Source organism: Hemiscyllium ocellatum, chromosome 1, assembly GCF_020745735.1.
Source record: "Hemiscyllium ocellatum isolate sHemOce1 chromosome 1, sHemOce1.pat.X.cur, whole genome shotgun sequence".
Classification (NCBI taxonomy): domain Eukaryota; kingdom Metazoa; phylum Chordata; class Chondrichthyes; order Orectolobiformes; family Hemiscylliidae; genus Hemiscyllium; species Hemiscyllium ocellatum.
Window position 1 is genome coordinate 97,952,261 of NC_083401.1, and position 19,649 is coordinate 97,971,909.

At 39.0% G+C, this 19,649-nt stretch overlaps 1 protein-coding gene across 8 annotated transcripts in view; it reads left to right on the forward strand.

The window, feature by feature from the left end:
- Positions 1-19,649, forward strand: part of fryl (furry homolog, like) — a 462,166-nt gene that overhangs the window by 415,616 nt on the left and 26,901 nt on the right. For all 8 annotated transcript variants that reach the window (XM_060824340.1, XM_060824357.1, XM_060824348.1 and 5 more), the window contains 4 exons: positions 498-705; positions 3,910-4,059; positions 4,962-5,060; positions 15,096-15,164. In XM_060824340.1, coding sequence (XP_060680323.1) covers positions 498-705; positions 3,910-4,059; positions 4,962-5,060; positions 15,096-15,164 — 526 coding nt within the window. The remainder of the gene's footprint in view (positions 1-497; positions 706-3,909; positions 4,060-4,961; positions 5,061-15,095; positions 15,165-19,649) is intronic.

The window sequence follows — 19,649 nt, forward strand, 5'->3', positions numbered from 1 at the left end:
TGAAATGAGTTCTGTCCTTTTTCCTGTGTTAAAATGTCAGTCGGAGGTCAAGTTTCACATAGATTACCCCTTTTAATTTGATAATCCAGTTACCAGCTGCCAAGAATAATATAAAGTATGCCTTTCTTGAGTTAAACTCGCAGTGCACTTTATATCCTGAAGAAACAGCCAAAGGATCAGGACAGCAAGTGCTGAATTTCGATGTAGTAACTTTAGCAAAATGTTCTCTTAAATAATATGAACCTTTTTGCAATTTGTAAAGAAAACATTGTATACTTCTGCATGCTTTTAATATAAATGAGGGAAAATGTATCAATTACAAAAATGAGCTATTGAAAAATATAATCAAACATTACATCACTGTTCTTCTGTGTGATCACAAAAGCATATTGCAGGATTATAAAAAAAAGCATCATAGAGATTGTTTTTTCTAGACACCCAATGACCTGTCTAATAAACTGAATAGATTTGAGCATCTGCTTTGTATCTATTTTCAGTCAAGATGAAGGAGACCAGGAAGAGTTTCCTGAGATTCAAGCCTCACCACCACCATCACCTTTCCTTTCTGCAATCTTGTCTGCTTTTCAACCAGTGGCTTATGAGGATGAGGAAGAAGCCTGGCGTTGCCACGTCAACCAAATGCTGTCAGACACAGATGGATCTTGTGCAGTCCATACTTTTCATGTGTTCTCTAGACTGTTTCAGGTCAGTGATCTATTGCCAGATGATAAGTATTTTTTGAGGACAGTTGTGGTGGATTCACAGCAAGTTGTTTGCTTTAAAGTTCCAAAGTTGTTGAAACTGAATCTGTCAGTTGGAAGGCACTAACTGAAATCATTTAAGTCCTCCATTACTAAAAGTGATTTAAAGATCTTACTGACAGGAGAACGGATTTTACTATTTATGCACCTGAGGATGTCAGAACCTCTTGAACAAATATAATTTAATTAACTGTTTGTTTTCAAAATAAAATACTGTCTTTTTGAGCAGTATTTTTGGAAAACGCCAGAAGGCACCATTACATATGTGTTGCACAATAAGTGGAAAAAAAAATTGTTTCTTCATTCTGTGGCAGCGGTACTGTATGCTTGTTGCAATATATCCTTGCCAATTTCATCAGGATTACCCATGTGCAGCAAGTCCAGTGTGTGGTATTCATTGATCCTTTTGTAATATCCCACATTAATGCAACTTACATTTATATGGCACCTTTAATATGGGACAATGCCCCATGGTGCTTCACTGAATCATAATTAAGTAAAATCTGGATAATGAGGCCAATCAGGAGACATTAGGAGAGATGGTAAAAGCTTGTGCACATAGGTAGCTTTAAAGACTTTAAAGAAGAAGAAGCTTACAGGGAGGATTCTTGGGGTGGCCTGACCACGGCTGGTAAAAGAGTGAGATATGCAGAAGGCTGCAGTAGTGTATTCTGAGAAGTTATACAATTGGAGGCTTGAAAGAGAGATTAAACCATGAAATTATTTAAACTTGATGGTGAGAATATTAAATAAAAGGTGTATCAAGAGCTAATGTAGGTTATGAATTATAGGTAATCTGCGCTACGCAATGAGCTAAATGTTTGGAGAATAGAGAACGTAGTCTAATTAGGAATGCATTGTGTGGTTGAGTCTGAATTTGGCAATAGCACACTATGGATTTCAGCAGCAAAGAGGGTCATGTCCTGAAGGTGGACATAATTTCTCCACCATAAAGAGGATCTATGTAGTCAGGAAGTCAGCTTGTGTCATTTTGATGTCAAGATTGCAAAAACACTGGTTCAACCTTAGACCCCGGACAGTGAATGAGAGGAAATTGATAGAAGGCTAGAGGTAGTGATTTTGGAACATAGATAGAAACAATGTGAATCCTTACTCCATCATTCACTATAATTATGGGTGATTGGGCTTCAGCTCCAATTTCTCATCTGTTCCCCACATCCCTTGACTCCCTCATAGACAAAAATATATCTATCTCAGCCTTAAGTGACTTCATTGATTGTCAGTCCACAGTCTCTGAAGGGAAGAATTTCAAAGATTCATATTGTTTAAGTCAATAAATTTCTGAACCCCTCGCTCCCAAATTGTTGGCCCCTTGACCTAAAGCTGTGCCCCTCTCTTCTAGATTCGCCAATCAGGGAAACAAACTCTTAGTGTCTATCCTGACAATCCCCCTTTCTAATCTTGAATCGTTCAATGTGATCACCTCTATTCTGCTTAACTCTAGAGAAGATAGATCCAATTTCAAGGAAGTTACAGATAGTATTATATTGAATAAAAAAGCATATAATGATGCAAGTATTACTAACAAAATTGAGTTGTATAAGTATTTTAGAAATCAGCAAAGGAACACCAAAACATTGATTACAAGGGGAGAGAAAGGTTATGAAAGTAAACGAGCCAGTAAAATAAGATATTCTAAGAGTTTTTACAAGTTTATAAAACAAGAGAGTAGGTGAACGTTGGTCCCTTCAAAGCATAGGCGGGATAATCAGCAATGTTTTTAAATAAACTATGATCATAGTGGGAATAACTGCTTTCCAATTATTGGTGCTGCTCCCCTATGAATGGATTGTCATTTCTCTACACCAGCTTTAAGCCACATACTTAATGCTTTCATTTGTATTAACAAGTGCCAATTTCTTGTGACTCGGGTAATAATTCAGAGATGATTACCTCTGTGGGTCTTCTTTCTAATTTAACCTCCAGATGCTCATACTCCCTCAGCAGAAGTTCTTTCTTTTCCTATCTATAACATGGTACCCACTTGCACCTTGACAACTGGATCCAAGTTGTTCCCTCGCACAAAGGGATATTCTACCCGACACTATGACAGCAAAACAACCTTTTGAGATTTAAACTTTCTGATGCAGAAAGCAGTATCTATCCCTCTAACTATACTGTATTCTGCTTCTGTTACATTCCCTGCACCATGTTCAGTTAGCTCACCTTTGCAGACCACACTAGCTGCAAGAACCTCAAACCTGTGAGACAATTATTGAAGTTAAAATTCTTTCTCTGGTGCCTTCTGGATCTCTACACATGTGTTACACGGTCATCCCTTCCTGTCCCTTATCACGAGTCTAAGAGGTGTAACTCTACTGGAAGAAAGTGTCCAGGTAACCTCCCACTCCCTGGTGCATCATATGTCATTGAGGCAAGTTTGCCACATACAAGACTGAATCTTAGACAGGCAATTAATGAAAATTGAGCTATAGAGTCATGATGATGAGGATCTTGGCAGTGTTTGAAGACTGGTGAAGAATTAGTACTCATGTCATTAGCACATATGTAAGCTGATCACAATGCTTTGGCTGTTTTGGAGCAGTATGTGGAGGGGCAACAGTACATCACTGGAAAAGATGTGGGATGAGATAATTGGGCCCTTGCTAGAAATATTCTGACAATGTTCAGTAGGTTTGAGTGGGACCAAGAGAAGGCAGCCAAGTTACATTGAACATTGGGAGAATATTATTTGAGAAGGATGGTGTTGACCATATCAGAGACTGCAGAGGATTTGGGGAAATTTGAAAACATGGGGAGGAGAATTCCCTTAGAGGCAATAAATTGAATGTGCCAAATTATTCCTGATGTTGAAGGTGGAAGGTAAGAAACTTAATGAAAAGAATAGGTAGTTCAAAGTAGAAGTGAGAGGTTGCCTTTGTTCTTCAGGATTATTCTGGAGCAGTGAGTATTTTTAGCATTGAATGAGGTACAAAAGCACCTGATAGTTTTTTAATACATGTCTGATTTGTGTACCAACAAATTTATTACTAAACTCGGACATTGCTTTGAAGCCAAACACACATTTTCTTCAATATATATAACCCTAAATCTAAAAGTGTTTCCAATATAATATGACTGACACTGGGTGATAATGTTGTTGAAAGCTAATTCTTTTTTTCTACAGAACATTCAGAAAAAATTCTGTGCCATAACTCATGATTCAGTCAGTCATCTGGGGGACAGCCTGCAGAGGATTGGGTCAAAGTTCAAGAGTTCATTAGAAGTAATGATGATGTGTTCAGATTGTCCTACTGTATTTGTGGATGCCGAAACTGTAAGTTTTTTTAGACTTTTTCTGTAATAAGATTAATAACAATTGTAAAAACAAGGTTTAAACTAATTTTATGCATGTAATACTATGCTATTTTTATTATAGAATAGTTACAACTTAATCACATTCATTAATATAGCTGTATTCCAGAAATGCATGATGCGATTCTTAAAAGTAATGCTTCAAAGTAGTTTGCTATTCATTTTTATGAGCAGCCTTCTGATATTTCATAAATTCTAAAATCAAACGTAATATTCTCAAGTTACTTTCTTTATCTTTAACTCTTCACCGGTTGGCCGTGTATTGGGAAACATCAAACTGACCAATGATGATGTGAAAATCTAGCACTTACACTAAATCAAGTGATGACTACAGATAATGTTTAAATACAAGAATGCTTTGCAACTGTATACCTTGGAAACCACCAAAAGTTAGCTGGAGCCTGTTTACGGTAGCAAAAGTAACATTTTGATTATAATGCTGGCAATCTGCAAAATCAAATTCTGTTTTTAAAATCCCACTTATGTTTCTTTGTTTTGTTATTTTAATTTTTAAAAAATCTTTCTTCCCTATCTCTCCCTAATCTCATCCAGAAATGTGACAGGATTATGTCCATGCATTACTCAACATAGGAAAGTCCACACATCAGCCTCCAGTCTACCACCAGTGTCATTGAATTGGTCAAGGAGAGTTGCCTAAGATAATCTACCTCTCTTCTTGATTATGAGCACAAATAAAGGAACCAAAATTACAAACACAGAATTACAGTGTTAACTCACTGAGCAATTCTGTTTATCAGTCTCTCCAGCATAAATGTACATTTTAGATTTTAATATATATTTAATATAAATTTTAATTTATATTCAAAATGTATAAAGTTAACAATTTTTGTTTGTTTCATACAGCTTGTTTCATGTGGATTGTTAGAGACTTTAAAGTTTAGTGTATTGGAGCTACAAGAACACTTGGATACCTACAATGCCAAAAGAGAGGGAGCTGAGCAGGTAAGCTGTAGAAACCATCCTTTGCTTAAATCAGTCAAAACAAAGTGGCAATTGTGGCGATCTTTACAGAGGTCACACTTGCTCTGATGTTGAGATGAAACATTTAAAAAGTGTGGAACGTTGAAAGTAAAAGAAAACGTAATACAGCAGTTTCCTTTCACATCTCTTTCTACTGTTAACCTAGTAAATATGTTCCAGAACACCTTGGAATTGCTAAATGCAATGTACGTTTATCATATCATTGTAAAGAATTTCTCTACTTTTTAGAATGCAAATTATTGGGAATATGCAGTGGAATGAAAACTTAGAATGATGTAAAATTTGAGAAGCAGTAGTCTTGGTTTTATTTATAAAAATTTGTTCTGCCTGTACTAACTAAAGAAAAACTTAGCTAATGTTTCAATTGTTTCGTAATCCCAATCCAAAGGAAGTGTCAATTGAAAATGGTGCAAATATCTTTTGCCCTGATAGTGCAGTTCCTCTTTAGGATCACAGGAGTTCAGAATTAACGCTATTGTCATGCATCAAAAGAAAAAGTGTATGGTGACTATTGTAAAGAGTCAAAGCATTTGTCCTGAGTGAAAGTAAATGCTGGAAAAATAATTAACATGCTCAAAAGTGTGGTAAATAAGATTTAGATCAGGACCCTGGGGAGATAGTGATGCAGTGGCAGTGTCACTAACCTACTTAGCTAGAACACCTAGCTATTGTTCTGGTGACGAGAGTTTGAATGCCATTGTGACAGATTGTGAAAATTAATTTCAATGAAAACTAGTTTGGATTAACAGCTAACTTAATGACAACCATGTAACTATTGACAATTGTCGTTAAAAACTGATCTGATTCATTGTTGTCCTTTAGGGAAGGAAGTGTGCTGTCCTTATCAAGTGCAATATTCTGTAGCATTTTATGTATCACAGTGACTGTGTTGGATAATGCATAAAAACAGGTGTGTGAATAACTGTGTAAGATTCAGTGCTCCTGTAGAAAGATGTACAGGCTTGCTACTTCCTGTTCATTAACAGCTCACATCTGCAGATCTAAAATTTCGAAATCTCACATAAAACTAGCCTGCACCTTTTAAAAAGGAGATCCATTGTTGTCAAAGCAGGTGCTGGAAATTGTGCATGAATTTAATCAGCTCTCAGAAACAGTGAGAATTCACAGCATGTGGGAGGCAGTAGCTTCCAATGCTTTTGGATATTCCATTGAAGTTCTTAATAGAGGGGGAGTGATCTGCAGGGATTAAGAGGTCCTCCAGATATTGGTCAAAAGGTAATTAGAGCAGATGGCCAAGGTGGAAGTCATGATGAGGCAGCAAGCCCCAAGCACTTGACTGTGATGCTGAAAGTTTAAAAATCTCCTCCTGCAAGTAGTCAAGGTCAGTGAATATGTCTTAAAATGTCATAGTCAATCAATGACTGAACCATCAGCTTTAGTCACCACTCACTGTCCCATGTCTGCCGGGGACAGGACTCAACCTTACCATCATTCACTCTGCTACTTACCTGACACCCACATCTCCCAGCTTGCATACACTACCAATAATTCAATCACAAAAACTACATCATCCAAGTAGATTGTGCAGCAAAAGCAATGCTGAAGGGGACTTGTGCACCTGCCTCTATGGAAGTTATGGTGCTAATTACATTCACATGTTTGTGGACCCATTCATGCTGAAGCTACTTTTGCTATCTCCATTGCAGCACAAACACAGTCGCTTATGTTGTAGGGGGATTTTAGACAATTTATAACCGTATGTGAATTAGTGTGCAAAGGAGCTTGCATTGTCACAGCAATTCAGTGATCCTTCCACCAGCAGCCAGGGGAGTGGCACTGGCTCCTTGGAGCACAACCGAACTGTCCTTGACTTTGATTATAACCTGATTTTAGTATTATATATTTCAGTGTTATGTTCTTGTGTCCTGCTGATGCACAATAGATAGAGAGCATTGAAGATGCACTTTTGCAAGAAGTCTGAACATCTTTGTTTCTGAAGATACTGGTATTACTGAATCTAAGAATATAGAGAATTCCTACAGGCAGGGAGAGGTCATTTGGCCCATGGAGCATGCAAAGTGCATCCCATCCCATAACCCCATATAGGCTTTTTACTATAACTAATGCACCTAATCTGCACATCCCTGGACACTGCTGGACAATTTTTAGCATGGCCAATTGACCTAATCTGCATGTCTTTGGACTGTGGGAGGAATCCAGAGCACCCAGAGAAAAACCATTTAGGTACTGACATAAGGTCCAAACTCCACACAGTCTCCAATGGCTGAAATCAAACCTACATCCCTGGTGCTGTGAGGCAGCAGTGCTCGCCACTGTGCCACCCTATCTGGAGCAGGCCTGAATTCATTGCATTTATACAGGAGAACCAATTGACATATGTACATCAGGAAAGAGGTCTGCAGCAAGTGGCTGATCTATTAAAACTACATCAACAGTATGAAGGAACGGCAACCATTAAGCATAAAATAAGGAACCCAATAATTTAGAATATTCAAAGCTCTTGGACATCTGCTGTTTGTGTCGTTGCTTCAGTTTAGCTGAAGAAAATCCAGGCTCTAAAGAGGGTCCAAGTGAAATATCAAAATCTATATTTATCAGCAATCAGGATGGCTCCAAAGCTTAGTAAGTTAATTCAGAGAATGGTGTGCCTAGAGGGCACACGAACTGAGATTTAAATGATAACTGGATTGCATCCAATCCTTTCTTGTTGCATTATTTCAAGTGGACAGGGATGATGGAATTCAAGGTCGTTCCTCCGATAAAACCTGTATGCAAAGTGTTCAGTGAGCTGCCAGGGGATATTTCTTTGCAGAGCTGCCAGGGTTTGGTGAAAGGAAATTGTTTCAGTACTTTGAAGAAAACCTTGACACATAATGAGTTATGTAAAAAAGGAGAGAACTGCTGACGGCTCTGCAGTGAATCTGGTAATCCCCCTATAAATGCATCTTTCTTAGCTTTCCATCACCTCAAATTCTGTAAGGTTTCCAAGCTATGCACCTCAACTGGCACCTTGATTGTGACAGCCTTCCAACCTATTTTTAAAAAATATTTTCTAACCAACCTGTTCAGAGACATTCTTACACATCTCTGGAGCAAGTGAAATTTGAACCCAGGCCCCCTGTCTCAAAGCTAGATACCCTGCCACTGTCCCACCAGAACTTCCTTGCATCTCATACGATGATGATTTCCAACATGGTGGTCAACTCTGCATTAGGTATTGCCTGTTGAGATTCAGGAGTCCCACTATGACCAGGCAGTTTCTATTGCATTTTCTCCAGAGGAAGGTAGTGAGCTGGGAAGGTCGATTAGGTCTGTTGGTTCATACTCATTGATTTAAATCTAACAGCTTCATACTGAACATGTGCGAAGTGACAACAGAAAATTCCTGATTGGTTTGAGAATACTAGTGCTGTAATGGAATTTCTGATTAAAGCCAAGCTTAATTACATGGAAGATCCAAGCAAAAAGACTTTGAATACTCCGAGAACTAGTTAAAGTCAAAAGTCCAATAAATTGCTAGGCAGTGCACCAATGACTGGTTGTAGTATTGTCAGAATATCCCAGGTACCCTTTTACACAGGAAATGCTAGTGGCTTGGATGGAGGGATCAAAAGGGTAAGCAATCCATGAAAGAAAACAATTCAATCGAAATCAAAGGTAGTGAACACATCACAAATTCCAATAAACAGTTGGAGAGATCGATGGAACTCAATTTGAGTTGTTCTCCAGGAAGTACATGCATTGTGAAAACTCTAGACATCCTCAAAAACTTGCCTGTCTTGGCAGAGTTTGATATCAATCCACTGTAAAGTAACTTAACATTTGCATTAGGCAGATCTATGTATGACGATCTGCAACCTGAGCTCATCAAGTATAGGAAGCCATCGCTCCTGTATTATCTACACAGACTTTGGAATTTCTTCTAAAGGGAAGGGCCTATGCCCCAGGTGACAGTGGTGACGGTCAGTTAAACAATCAAATGGATTGGGAGCCCACTGCAAGTCAAGTCTGAAGCATTTGCAAGAATTTCAGGCAGAAACAGTAATGCAACCTTCTCATGTGGTCCCCAGCCTTAGAGATGGCAGTATTCAGCAACATTCCATCTAAGCCGCCTGGGCACACCAAATTACCGAGGCATTGGAACAACCACAGAGATTGCTGGAAAAACTCAGCAGGTCTGGGAGCATCAGAACTGTTCAGAGAGAGGGTCACTTGACCTGAAACATTAACTCTGATTTCTCTCCACAGTTGCTGCCGACCTCATAGAGATGTACAGCATGGAAACAGACCCTTCAGTCCAACCCGTCCATGCCGACCAGATATCCCAACCCAATCTAGTCCCACCTGCCAGCACCCGGCCCATACCCCTCCAAACCCTTCCTATTCATATCCCCATCCAAATGCCTCTTAAATGTTGCAATTGTACCAGACTCCACCACTTCTTATGGCAGCTCATTCCATACATGTACCACTGTGTGTGAAAAAGTTGCCCCGTAGGTCTCTTTTTTTATATCTTCCCCTCTCATCCTAAACATATGCCCTATAGTTCTGGACTCCCCAACCCCAGGAAAATGACTTTGCCTATTTACCCTAACCATGACCCTCATAATTTTGTAAACCTCTATAAGGTCGTCCCTCAGCCTCCGACACTCCAGGGAAAACAGCTCCAGCCTGTTAAGCCTCTCCCTGTAGCTCAAATCCTCCAACCCTGGCAACATCCTTGTAAATCTTTTCTGAACCCTTTCAAGTTTCACAACATCTTTCCGATAGGAAGGAGACTAAAACTGCGCAAAATATTCCAACAGTGGCCTAACCAATGTCCTGTACAGCCGCAACATGACCTCCCAACTCCTGTACTCAATACTCTGACCAATAAAGGAAAGCATACCAAACACTACCTTCACTATCCAATCTACCTGTGACTCCACTTTGAACCTGCACTCCAAGGTCTCTTTGTTCAGCAACACTCCCTAGGACCTTACCATTAAATGTATAACTCCTGCTAGGATTTGCTTTCCCAAAATGCAGCACTTCGCATTTATCTGAATTAAACTCCATCTGCCACATCTCAGCCCATTGGCCCAACTGGTCAAGATCCTGTTGTAGTCTGTGGTAACCCTCTTCGCTGTCCACTACACCTCCAATTTTGGTGTCATTTGCAAACTTACTAACTGTACCTCTTATGCTCACATCCAAATCATTTATGTAAATGACAAAAAGTAGAGGACCCAGCACCGTTCCTTGTGGCACAAGGATCAGTGCTGGGTCCTCTACTTTTTGTCATTTACAGAAATTATTTGGATGTGAGCATAAGAGGTACAGTTAGTAAGTTTGTGGATGACACTAAAATTGGAGGTGTAGTGGACAACGAAGAAGGTTACCTCAGATTACAACAGGATCTTGACGAGATGGGTGAATGGGCTGAGAAGTGGCAGATGGAATTTAATTCAGATAAATGCAAGGTGCTGCATTTTAGGAAAGCAAATCTTAATAGGACTTAATGGTAAGGTCCTAGGGAGTGTTGCTGAACAAAGAAACCTTGGGGTGCAGGTTCATAGCTCCTTGAAAGTGGAATTGCAGGTAGCTCGGATAGTGAAGAAGGCGTTTGGTATGCTTTCCTTTATTGGTCAGAGTTCTATATCAATCTTACCAGCTTAATACAAATCTCATGTGACTTCACCTTCTGTATCCACCTCCCATAGGGGGACCTTGTCAAAGACCTTTGGACAACATCTTCTGCTTTGCTTTTATCGACCATCTTTGTCACTTCCTCAAAAAACTCAAATCAAATTTGTGACATCCCTGTATAAAGTGATGCTGTCTTTCACTAGTAAGTCCATATTTTTTTCAAATGAGAGTAAATCCATTCCCGAAGATTCATCTTCAGTAATTTACCTACCACTGATTTAATGCTCATCAGCCTTTTGTTTCCCATATTATCCCTTTTGCCCTTCTTAAACAAAGGAACAGTCCTAAGACCTACTGTATCCAAAGAGGATATGAAGATTTCATACAAGGCCCCAGCAGTTTTCACACCTGCCTCCCTCGGTAATCTGGGATGCATCCCATTGGGTCCTTGGGACTTGTCAGCCTTAATACTTCTCAAAACAGCCAATACCTTTTTTTATATTGACCTACCCTAGAATATCACCATATCCCTCCCAAGAAACACTATCTACCATGTCCTTCCCCTTTGTGAATATCACAACAAAGAATTCATTCAGGACCTCAACCACTTCCTCCTTTGTCCTTGAGCGTACCTAACTTTTCCTTAGCTACCTTCTTGCTCCTTATATATGTATGAAACCCATTAGGATTTTGCTTAATCCTGTTTGCCAAAAGACATGGCTTCTTTTAGTCCTCCTAATTCATTGTTTGAATTCTTTCCTGTCATCTTTGCATTCATCAAAGACTTTCTGTCTGCAATTTCATAAACCTTGCGTAAGCCTCCATTTCCTTTTTGACTGAACTCTCAATATTTCTTGTCATCCCAGGTTCCTAAATCCTGCCATCCTTATCTTTCATATTGTCGTGAACATGTTGCTCCTGAACTCTGATCTGGCTTTAAAAGACACACTCATATCTGGTGTGAATTAACCCTCAAACAGCCACCTCCCAATCTACATTCCCCACCTGATATTGTGATAGTAAACTCTCTCCCCTGCGCGCCCCCCCCCCCAGTTTAGTACTCGTCTGCAGACTACTCTTACACTTATTCATAAGTAATTTAAAACTTTCAGAATTATGGTCATTTCCCAAAATGCCATTTACAAATTTAAATCTGCCATAGAATTTCAATTCTTGTACTGTTATGATTATTGTTTGTGAAGATGCTATTTAAGAATTTTTTGTTATTACTGTAAAGCACAATATATAAAATGCTTCATATCTGTCACAGACAGGGAGAATTAAATATTCTTGTGATATGATCAGCAATTTCCTTAGGGAGTTCTTTGAGGTGTCTTTTTTGAATATAACTGTTTGAGGTCATAAAACATTCTGAGAGAGAGCGCGCCTGGTGCATTTAGTAAAAACTGACCTAGAGTTTTGAATGTCTGAGATTTACGTTGAAGTTCCAGTTGATGTCCAGTCAAACTGAAATAAAATTGGGTAGCTGTTTTTATTTGGAGCTACTGAATTTGTGTGCTGTCAGTGAATAAGTAACTATGAATGCTCTATCAAATATTTATTGCAAGCTTCATTAGTACACTTGGGGTACAGATGTAAAGAAAGGCAGATCCTCTATGTGCCTTTGCATATGTGTTCTGCATACGTACAATTACTCTAAGGAGAAAGTGAGGACTGCAGATGCTGGAGATTAGAGTCAAAAGTGTGGTGTTGGAAAAGCACAGCAGATCAGGCAGCACCAGAGGAGCATGAGACCTCAATGTTTGACACAATCACTCTAACCCAGGCTATGCATGGCAAGTGAGATTATTTGTTATGCAGTTGTTTGGTCAAGCATACGCAACTATAATAATTATTTCCATATAAAGTATTCAGGCTACTCGATGAGGCACCTATTATGTTTGCCGCTTACATTTAGCAGCAAGAAATTGTGAGCAAAGAGCTTGATTAAGATGTATACATGATCATGAAAGCCACATTCTTCCTCCCCACCCCCCACAAAAAAAAAAGCTGGCCCAAAACACCAAGACAAAAGCTCACTTTAGTGTATAATGGTACAGTATCGAAAAGCGTGGTGATGAAAAAGCATGGCTGGTCAGGCAGCATTCGAGCATCAGGATGAAGCGCTTATACGTCGACTTTCTTGCTCCTTGGATGCTGCCTGACCTGCTGGGTTTTCCAGCACCACACTTTTTGACTCTGATCTCCAGCATCTGCAGTCCTCACTTTCTCCTTATTATGGTGCTATATTCAGCTTTTTAAACGTTTGTTTCAATATTTGACTATTTCAATGATGGGAACAAGAGGATCTACTTGGTTTTGCAAGTATCTTCTATTGTAAACTCTGTGTTATAAATACAATTAAATTGGGTCACGTATGAGCATAATATGATTTACAAATGGAACTTGTAATCCATTCACTGATTGAATCAGATGCTGCAGCCTCTGGAGTATTCTATCCATTATTGAATAAGCCATCAAATTTGATTTAGTGATTCTTTTTAAATTGATTAAATGAAAAATTGCCTTTCTGCTTTGTTACTAGAGTTATACAGACCTTTGGAATGAGATATTTTGGGAAGTGGCCTTCACTGCCTTTATGTGCACAATGTTGTTTTCTAACGGGCAAAATAACCATCTGTGGTTAACAAGAACACACTATACATGTTCTGTAAACCTATATTTGTAAAATGTATCACCTCTCTTTAATTTGTGTCTGCTAAGTAATTTATATTTTAGTGAATCATGGTTCAAAAGTGAACCTTCTTCAGGAGATTTCCAAGCAGCCCAGAAGTCAAGATTTTAAAATGTTGAGAGTAATTTTGGATTCTGGAAATTTAAAAGTAGATTGGGTTTTAGGTAAAGATATTGAAGAGGAAATTAATTTAGAAGCGTAAATGGAAAGTGTTGTCTCCTGATCTGACTTCCTCTGGGAACTTAGATACACTGTTAATCTAATTGAGTTGTTTAAAGTGATAAAGGGAATGGAAACAGAGGAGCTATCCTCTTTGTGTGTGTGTGTGTGGGGGGGGGGGGGAGTAGTTAATTCAGAATCTAAGGACACAACCTTAAAACTGAACCTTGGTCAATTCAAGCAATATATCAGGATGTATTTCTACACAATATGGGTAATGGAAATTCAGCAATTTCCTGCCCCAAACTTTGCAGACGCGGTTTCAAATTTTCAAAACTAATATGGACAGTTTTTAATTGTGCAAAGGCTTTGAAAAATATGTATTGAAGGTGGAGTTACATACAAACACATAAATTAGGAGCAGGAGTAGGCCGCTCATCCGTTGAGCTCAATCTTCTCTGGACCTTCTGGTCCAAATCCCATATGGAGTCAGAATCACAGAGATGTACAGCAGGGAAACAGACCTTTTGGTCCAACTCATCCATGCTGACCAGATATCCTAAATTAACCTACTCCCATTTGCCAGCTCTCGGCCCATAATCTTCCAAATCCTTCCAATTCATATACCCATCCAGATACCTTTTTAAATGCTGAAATTGTACCAGCCTCCACTACTACCTTTTGCAGCTCATTCCTTACATGCATCACCCTCTGCGTGAAAATGTTGCCCCTTAGGTTCCTTTTAAATTTTTCCCCTCTCACCCTAAACCTATGCCCTCTAATTCTGGACTTAACCCACCCCAGGTGAAAGATCTTATCTATTTACCCAATCCATACCCCTCATGATTTTATAATCCTCTACCCACCCACCCCCTGCCCCCCCCCTCAGCCTCCGATCCTCCAGGAAAAACAGTCCCAGCCTATTCAGCCTTTCCCTATAGCTCAAATCCTCCAAGCCTGGCAACATCTTTGTAAATCTTTTCTGAACCTTTTTAAGTTTCACAGCATCCTTCCTATAGGAGGGAGACCAGAATTGAACACACTTTTCCAAAAGTTGCCTCACCAATGTTCAGTACAGCTGCAACATGACCTCCCAACTCCTGTACTTTATATGCTTTATTGGTTATGTTCTCAAATATCTTGACACTTGCAAAGATCAATGCACGTGCACCCATTGTCCTTATGACCCAGTGCACTTTTTAGAACTATATTGTAAGTTCTTTGGTTGCCTCCCCATAAGTCTTCTGTTAAGATAAATCCTCTCGTATTTATCCCTTATCCCACTTATTTCCGCTCCTTTGACACAATGACAAAGAAAGTGGCTGTAAATCTCAAGGTGTGCAGTAAATGGTACCCAAAATGGAAAGCTACTACTTACGTAGTGCAATATTTTTGCTGTAAGAATAAGATCTGGGAACGGTTATCTGCGATTTATGAATAACTTTCCATATATATGAGATTGTCATTGTCATTGTTTTTATGTCAATTAAAGTACTTACTTACAAATATGATTGATTATTCTTTCTATGCAGTGGTTGGAGAATTGTAAACGAACATTTGGCACAGTTGATGGTCTCCAAAGAACAAATAGAGAAGCACAAGTGAGTGATCTCTTTGTTTCTATTTTTTCATTTTTTCACTTTGCTTGTATAGAGAAAGCCTTAGGAGAAAGTGGAGGAAGGATCATTAATGTACCTAATTGTTTTGAAAACATAATTCCCATTTTGGCAATTTATGTAATATTTTGGGGACTGAATAATGCAAAAATGTTCTCTCCGTTGAGCATGATGTTGACACATCCAGCTAATTGCACTAGAAGTTCTCCTGTAAATTCAAAACCTTTACCACTTTCTTTATGGAGAGCATGGAAAACAAACATTGGACTACCCTAACGAAACTATATACAGAAAATCTTAAATGTGAGGCTTGAATCCTGCAATCCCGTGATTTGTAACTAGTAGTCTATACTATCTTTGAATTAAACTAAACTTTAGAATATTTATGTTTGCCTGCTTTCAGATTATTTATCGCCCTTTAACTTTGCTCCATATTCATGTGAGTAATTAATTTGCTTTTGAGGTCATGTTAGTAAAACAAAAGAGGCTCCATGTGAACAGTCTTGGGTTATTTTGTATTCTAAAATAAATAGGTATCAATGGTCAGTTAGGTCATTCTTCCAGTGAATGTTCTGAATGATCTGTTTGTCTGTCATCTAACTAGTTAACAAAACAAACTGATTCAGTTATTCTTTCACTTTCTACCATTGTATAAATAAAGAAACAACCATTAGAAAATTAGGTTGTAAACAATATTCTATTTATCCTTGCTTTGCTGTGATCAGGATGACAATTGCACATTAATTTTTTAACTACATATTGGACAGGTTCAGCACTTCCAGACGGGAATTCCCATTTACACACGCTATCAGTTTTGATGAAGGGTAAATCATGCAGTGTGCCTGCATTGATCAATAAGTACCTGAAATTTTAAGAAAAATGTCAGTGCTCCAGTTAGAAACAAAGTAGGATAAAAAGTTAAAGTATTTGGATTTGTTTAGTGCTAACAGATATTTCCAAAATGGTTTCTAAATATTGAATATGAAAATAGTATTTTATTATATCAGATGAACTTCACTCCAACTCTGACATTTCTTCCACATGAATTAACCAAAATATTTCTGATCTGAAGTTCATGGAAGTACTTTCTGAGGCAAGTGAAGGAGAAGAATTGTACACGAATTTGTACAAAAAATTCTGAATGGAGTTCAGACTGTTATGATGAAGCTGAGCTGGGAGGGGATATTGTAGGGTGAATGCAATGCTTTTATTCCTGCTGAAATGTGCACCTTATGTTCTGAAACTGGAGGGCTACCAGGATGTGAATTGTGTGAGAAGCAGGTTTCACAGAACCAATGAGTAGTTAGTCTGTTGATAATTAGGCTCATTCAGAACAATTTGTGAAGAATATCCATTCCTACTTTTTTTAAAATTTGGCATTACTGTAACAAATTTAAAAGCTATTTAGCAATTTAGAGCATCACACTCTTCCATCCTTCAAATCATCTTTTTCTTTATCACATGAACGTTTGCCAACAAAGTCTGAGAACTAAATTGGATGATCTCACAATGTAGTAAGATGCAAATGCTGTTGATCACTTCATCAGTCACCTGCATTAACCATTTCAATGTCATTCATGCAAATTTTCAACACTATTCACAACTCCTTTGATATGAAAGCAGTTCACATTCAAAAGGATATCCAGGTTTGGGCTGGCAATGGCAAGTAGGTTTCACTCCACATAAGCCAGGCAGTGAACATCTCCAATGAAAGTTAATCTAATGCTCTTTGACATTTAAGAGCATCATCATTACACAATCACCCACTATCAGCTTCCTGAGCATTATCCTTGACCAGAAATTAAAACGTACCAGTCATATCCATACTGCAGGTACAAAAGAAAGTCAGAAACTAAACATCCTGCAGCAAATATCTCACATCTGCAAAGCCTATCCATCTATAAGGCAAAAGTGAGAAGGAATACTCTCCATTTGTCTGGATGTGTGGATCTCAATCAATACTCAAGAGACTTGACACCATCCAGAACACTATACCCCACCTTCCAGAATCACTCCCTTCTCCAAAGGTGGATAGTAGCAATGTGCATGAGCTCAGGGCGCACTGCAACAACTTGCCAATGATCTTTTAACAGTATCTTCCAAATCCAAGACCATCCAGAAGGACAAGAGCAGTGGGTGCATGGAAATACCACCTACTTGTTCCCCTTCAAGTCACAAAGCATCTTAATTTGAATCCGTAACACCATCACAGGGTCAAAATTCTTAATCTCCCTTCCTAACAGCACTTTGGGTGTTCCTTTGCCCTAAGGGCTGCAGTGATTCAAGAAGGTAGTCTGCCGCTGCATTCTCCAGGGTAATGAGGGCTGGTTGGTAATTACTGGTCTGGCCAGTAAAGTCCATTCCCATGAATGAATTGAAATAAAAGCTTATAGCTCCTTTCACCACTCCAGCAATAGTGTTGAAGATATGGCAGAATTAGTCATGCCATAAGTTTGACTTGCAATACAGCTACAATACTGACATCTAGACAGCAATGTGAAAAATTACACAGATGTAACATCTGCAAACAGTCCCCAATTCCCTTGCCCCATCAGACCACTCACAATCATCAGTGAATGCTGCAAGATGTCTATGAAATGTTCTGTGAAATGGCACTTACTCAGCAATAACTTGCTCACTACATTTGGCCCAGTCCTTCTGCTAAGGCCACACAGTTCCTCACAGCAATACAGCCTTCATTCAAATCTGGACTAATGAGCTGAACTCTAGCGATGAAGTGAGAGTGATTGTCCTTGCCACAAGACATTTGACTGTGTGTGGCATCAAGGACCCTTGTAGCAAAAGCAGAATATCACAGATGCTGGTAATCTGAAATAAGAACGGAAAGTATGAGAGAAACCCAGCAGGTGTACACCTGTGGAGAAGGAAATAGTTTTGAATCCAGTTATGACTCTCGATGGTTGTAGTCTTTGCAGATCATCCCAGCCCGAGGACATCACTGTAGGAGTTTTTCAATGTGGTATCCTAGGCCCAACCATCTTCAAGTGTTTCATCAATAGCCATCACTCCATCATAAAGTGAGAAATGGCAGTATTTTTTATTGGTTGCATAGCGTACAGCACCATTTGTGACATCTCCAGTACTGGAGCGAGACATGGACAACATTCAGATTTGGGCTGATCCGTGGCAAGTAACACTGGCATCATGCAACTATCTCCAACAAAAGAGAATCTAACCTCCACTCAATATAGTCTGCATCCTTAGCATTGGTAAAGAGGACTTTTGCAGATTTAATTTAGTTTTGTTAATACATGTATATATAATTATGTACATATACACAAATTCAGTAAAGCAGTGATCTCAGCATCAGGCTCTGGGGGAACCTTATTCTATACTTGACTTCAGTCCAAAAAGCAACTATTTATGAATACTTAGTTTCGTGTCACTCTGCTACCTATGTATCCATGCCTTTTACTCCATGAGCTGAAACTACCAAGCCACTTGTTTGGATGACATTTGGAAATACACATTTAATATGCCAAATGCGTTAGCCTCATCACTCTTCTTTATTATCTGTCAAAAGTTCAATCAAGTCAGCTGGATATGATTTGCATTTTATGAATCCCTGGTGCATTTCCTTAATTAATCTACACTTGGCCATGAACAGAATTGTCATGGAGGTGGGATCAGGGGCAGAAGGGCAGTGCAATCTAATTAAGGTAAGTTAAAACACAACTAAGGCCAATTACCAGACCTTAACTAGAAATTTCCGCTCAGTTTGTGAGTAGCTGCACCATTGGAAGCATTCCAACTACCTCCATTTGTTTCCTAGCATAAAACCTGGAGTCTCCACTCCAGCACACCCTGAAATACCCCTCTTGCCTGTATGATCTCAGTTGCAGTCACAGGCTACCTTGTTGATGAGTTCCCCTTCCATAAAGATGAGCTGATGGCCGTGGTCAGTTCTTTAGACTTTTCAAAACTGTTTAGGGCATGTGTTAAGATGGAAGCAGCCTCTTCCTTGTGCTTGAAAACTCATTCGACATTCTCACCTTGACTTATCTGCCATTCTTAACTGAAAGGCAGCTAGTCCTCTGGCAGCTCATTGTACATTCATGGAAAATCACAGCCAATACTGGTCCGGGCACAGTACAGGTCAGGGACTCCATTTGACTTTGATGGCAGGGTCCCAACACAAAATGCAAAATCTTATCGAAAATGACTGTTAATGTTGTCCCAGAATATCATTTCTAAAAGATCTTCTACCACTGAGGGTAAATTGACTTGAGTTGCTAGTCTTCTCCTGTTTTTGAATAATTCTCCAGCCCTTTATCTAAGAAAGCATGGAAGACTGAATATGGCTGGTTCTCCAGAATTTCCATCCTAACTTGCTTCAGCTTTTTCAGATAGTCCCATCTAGTACTGGTGACTTACCAACTTTGAATGTACCCAGCCTTTTTATAGCCTTTGTGGCTGCATGTATAGATCTCTTCATACGTGTTTATTTAT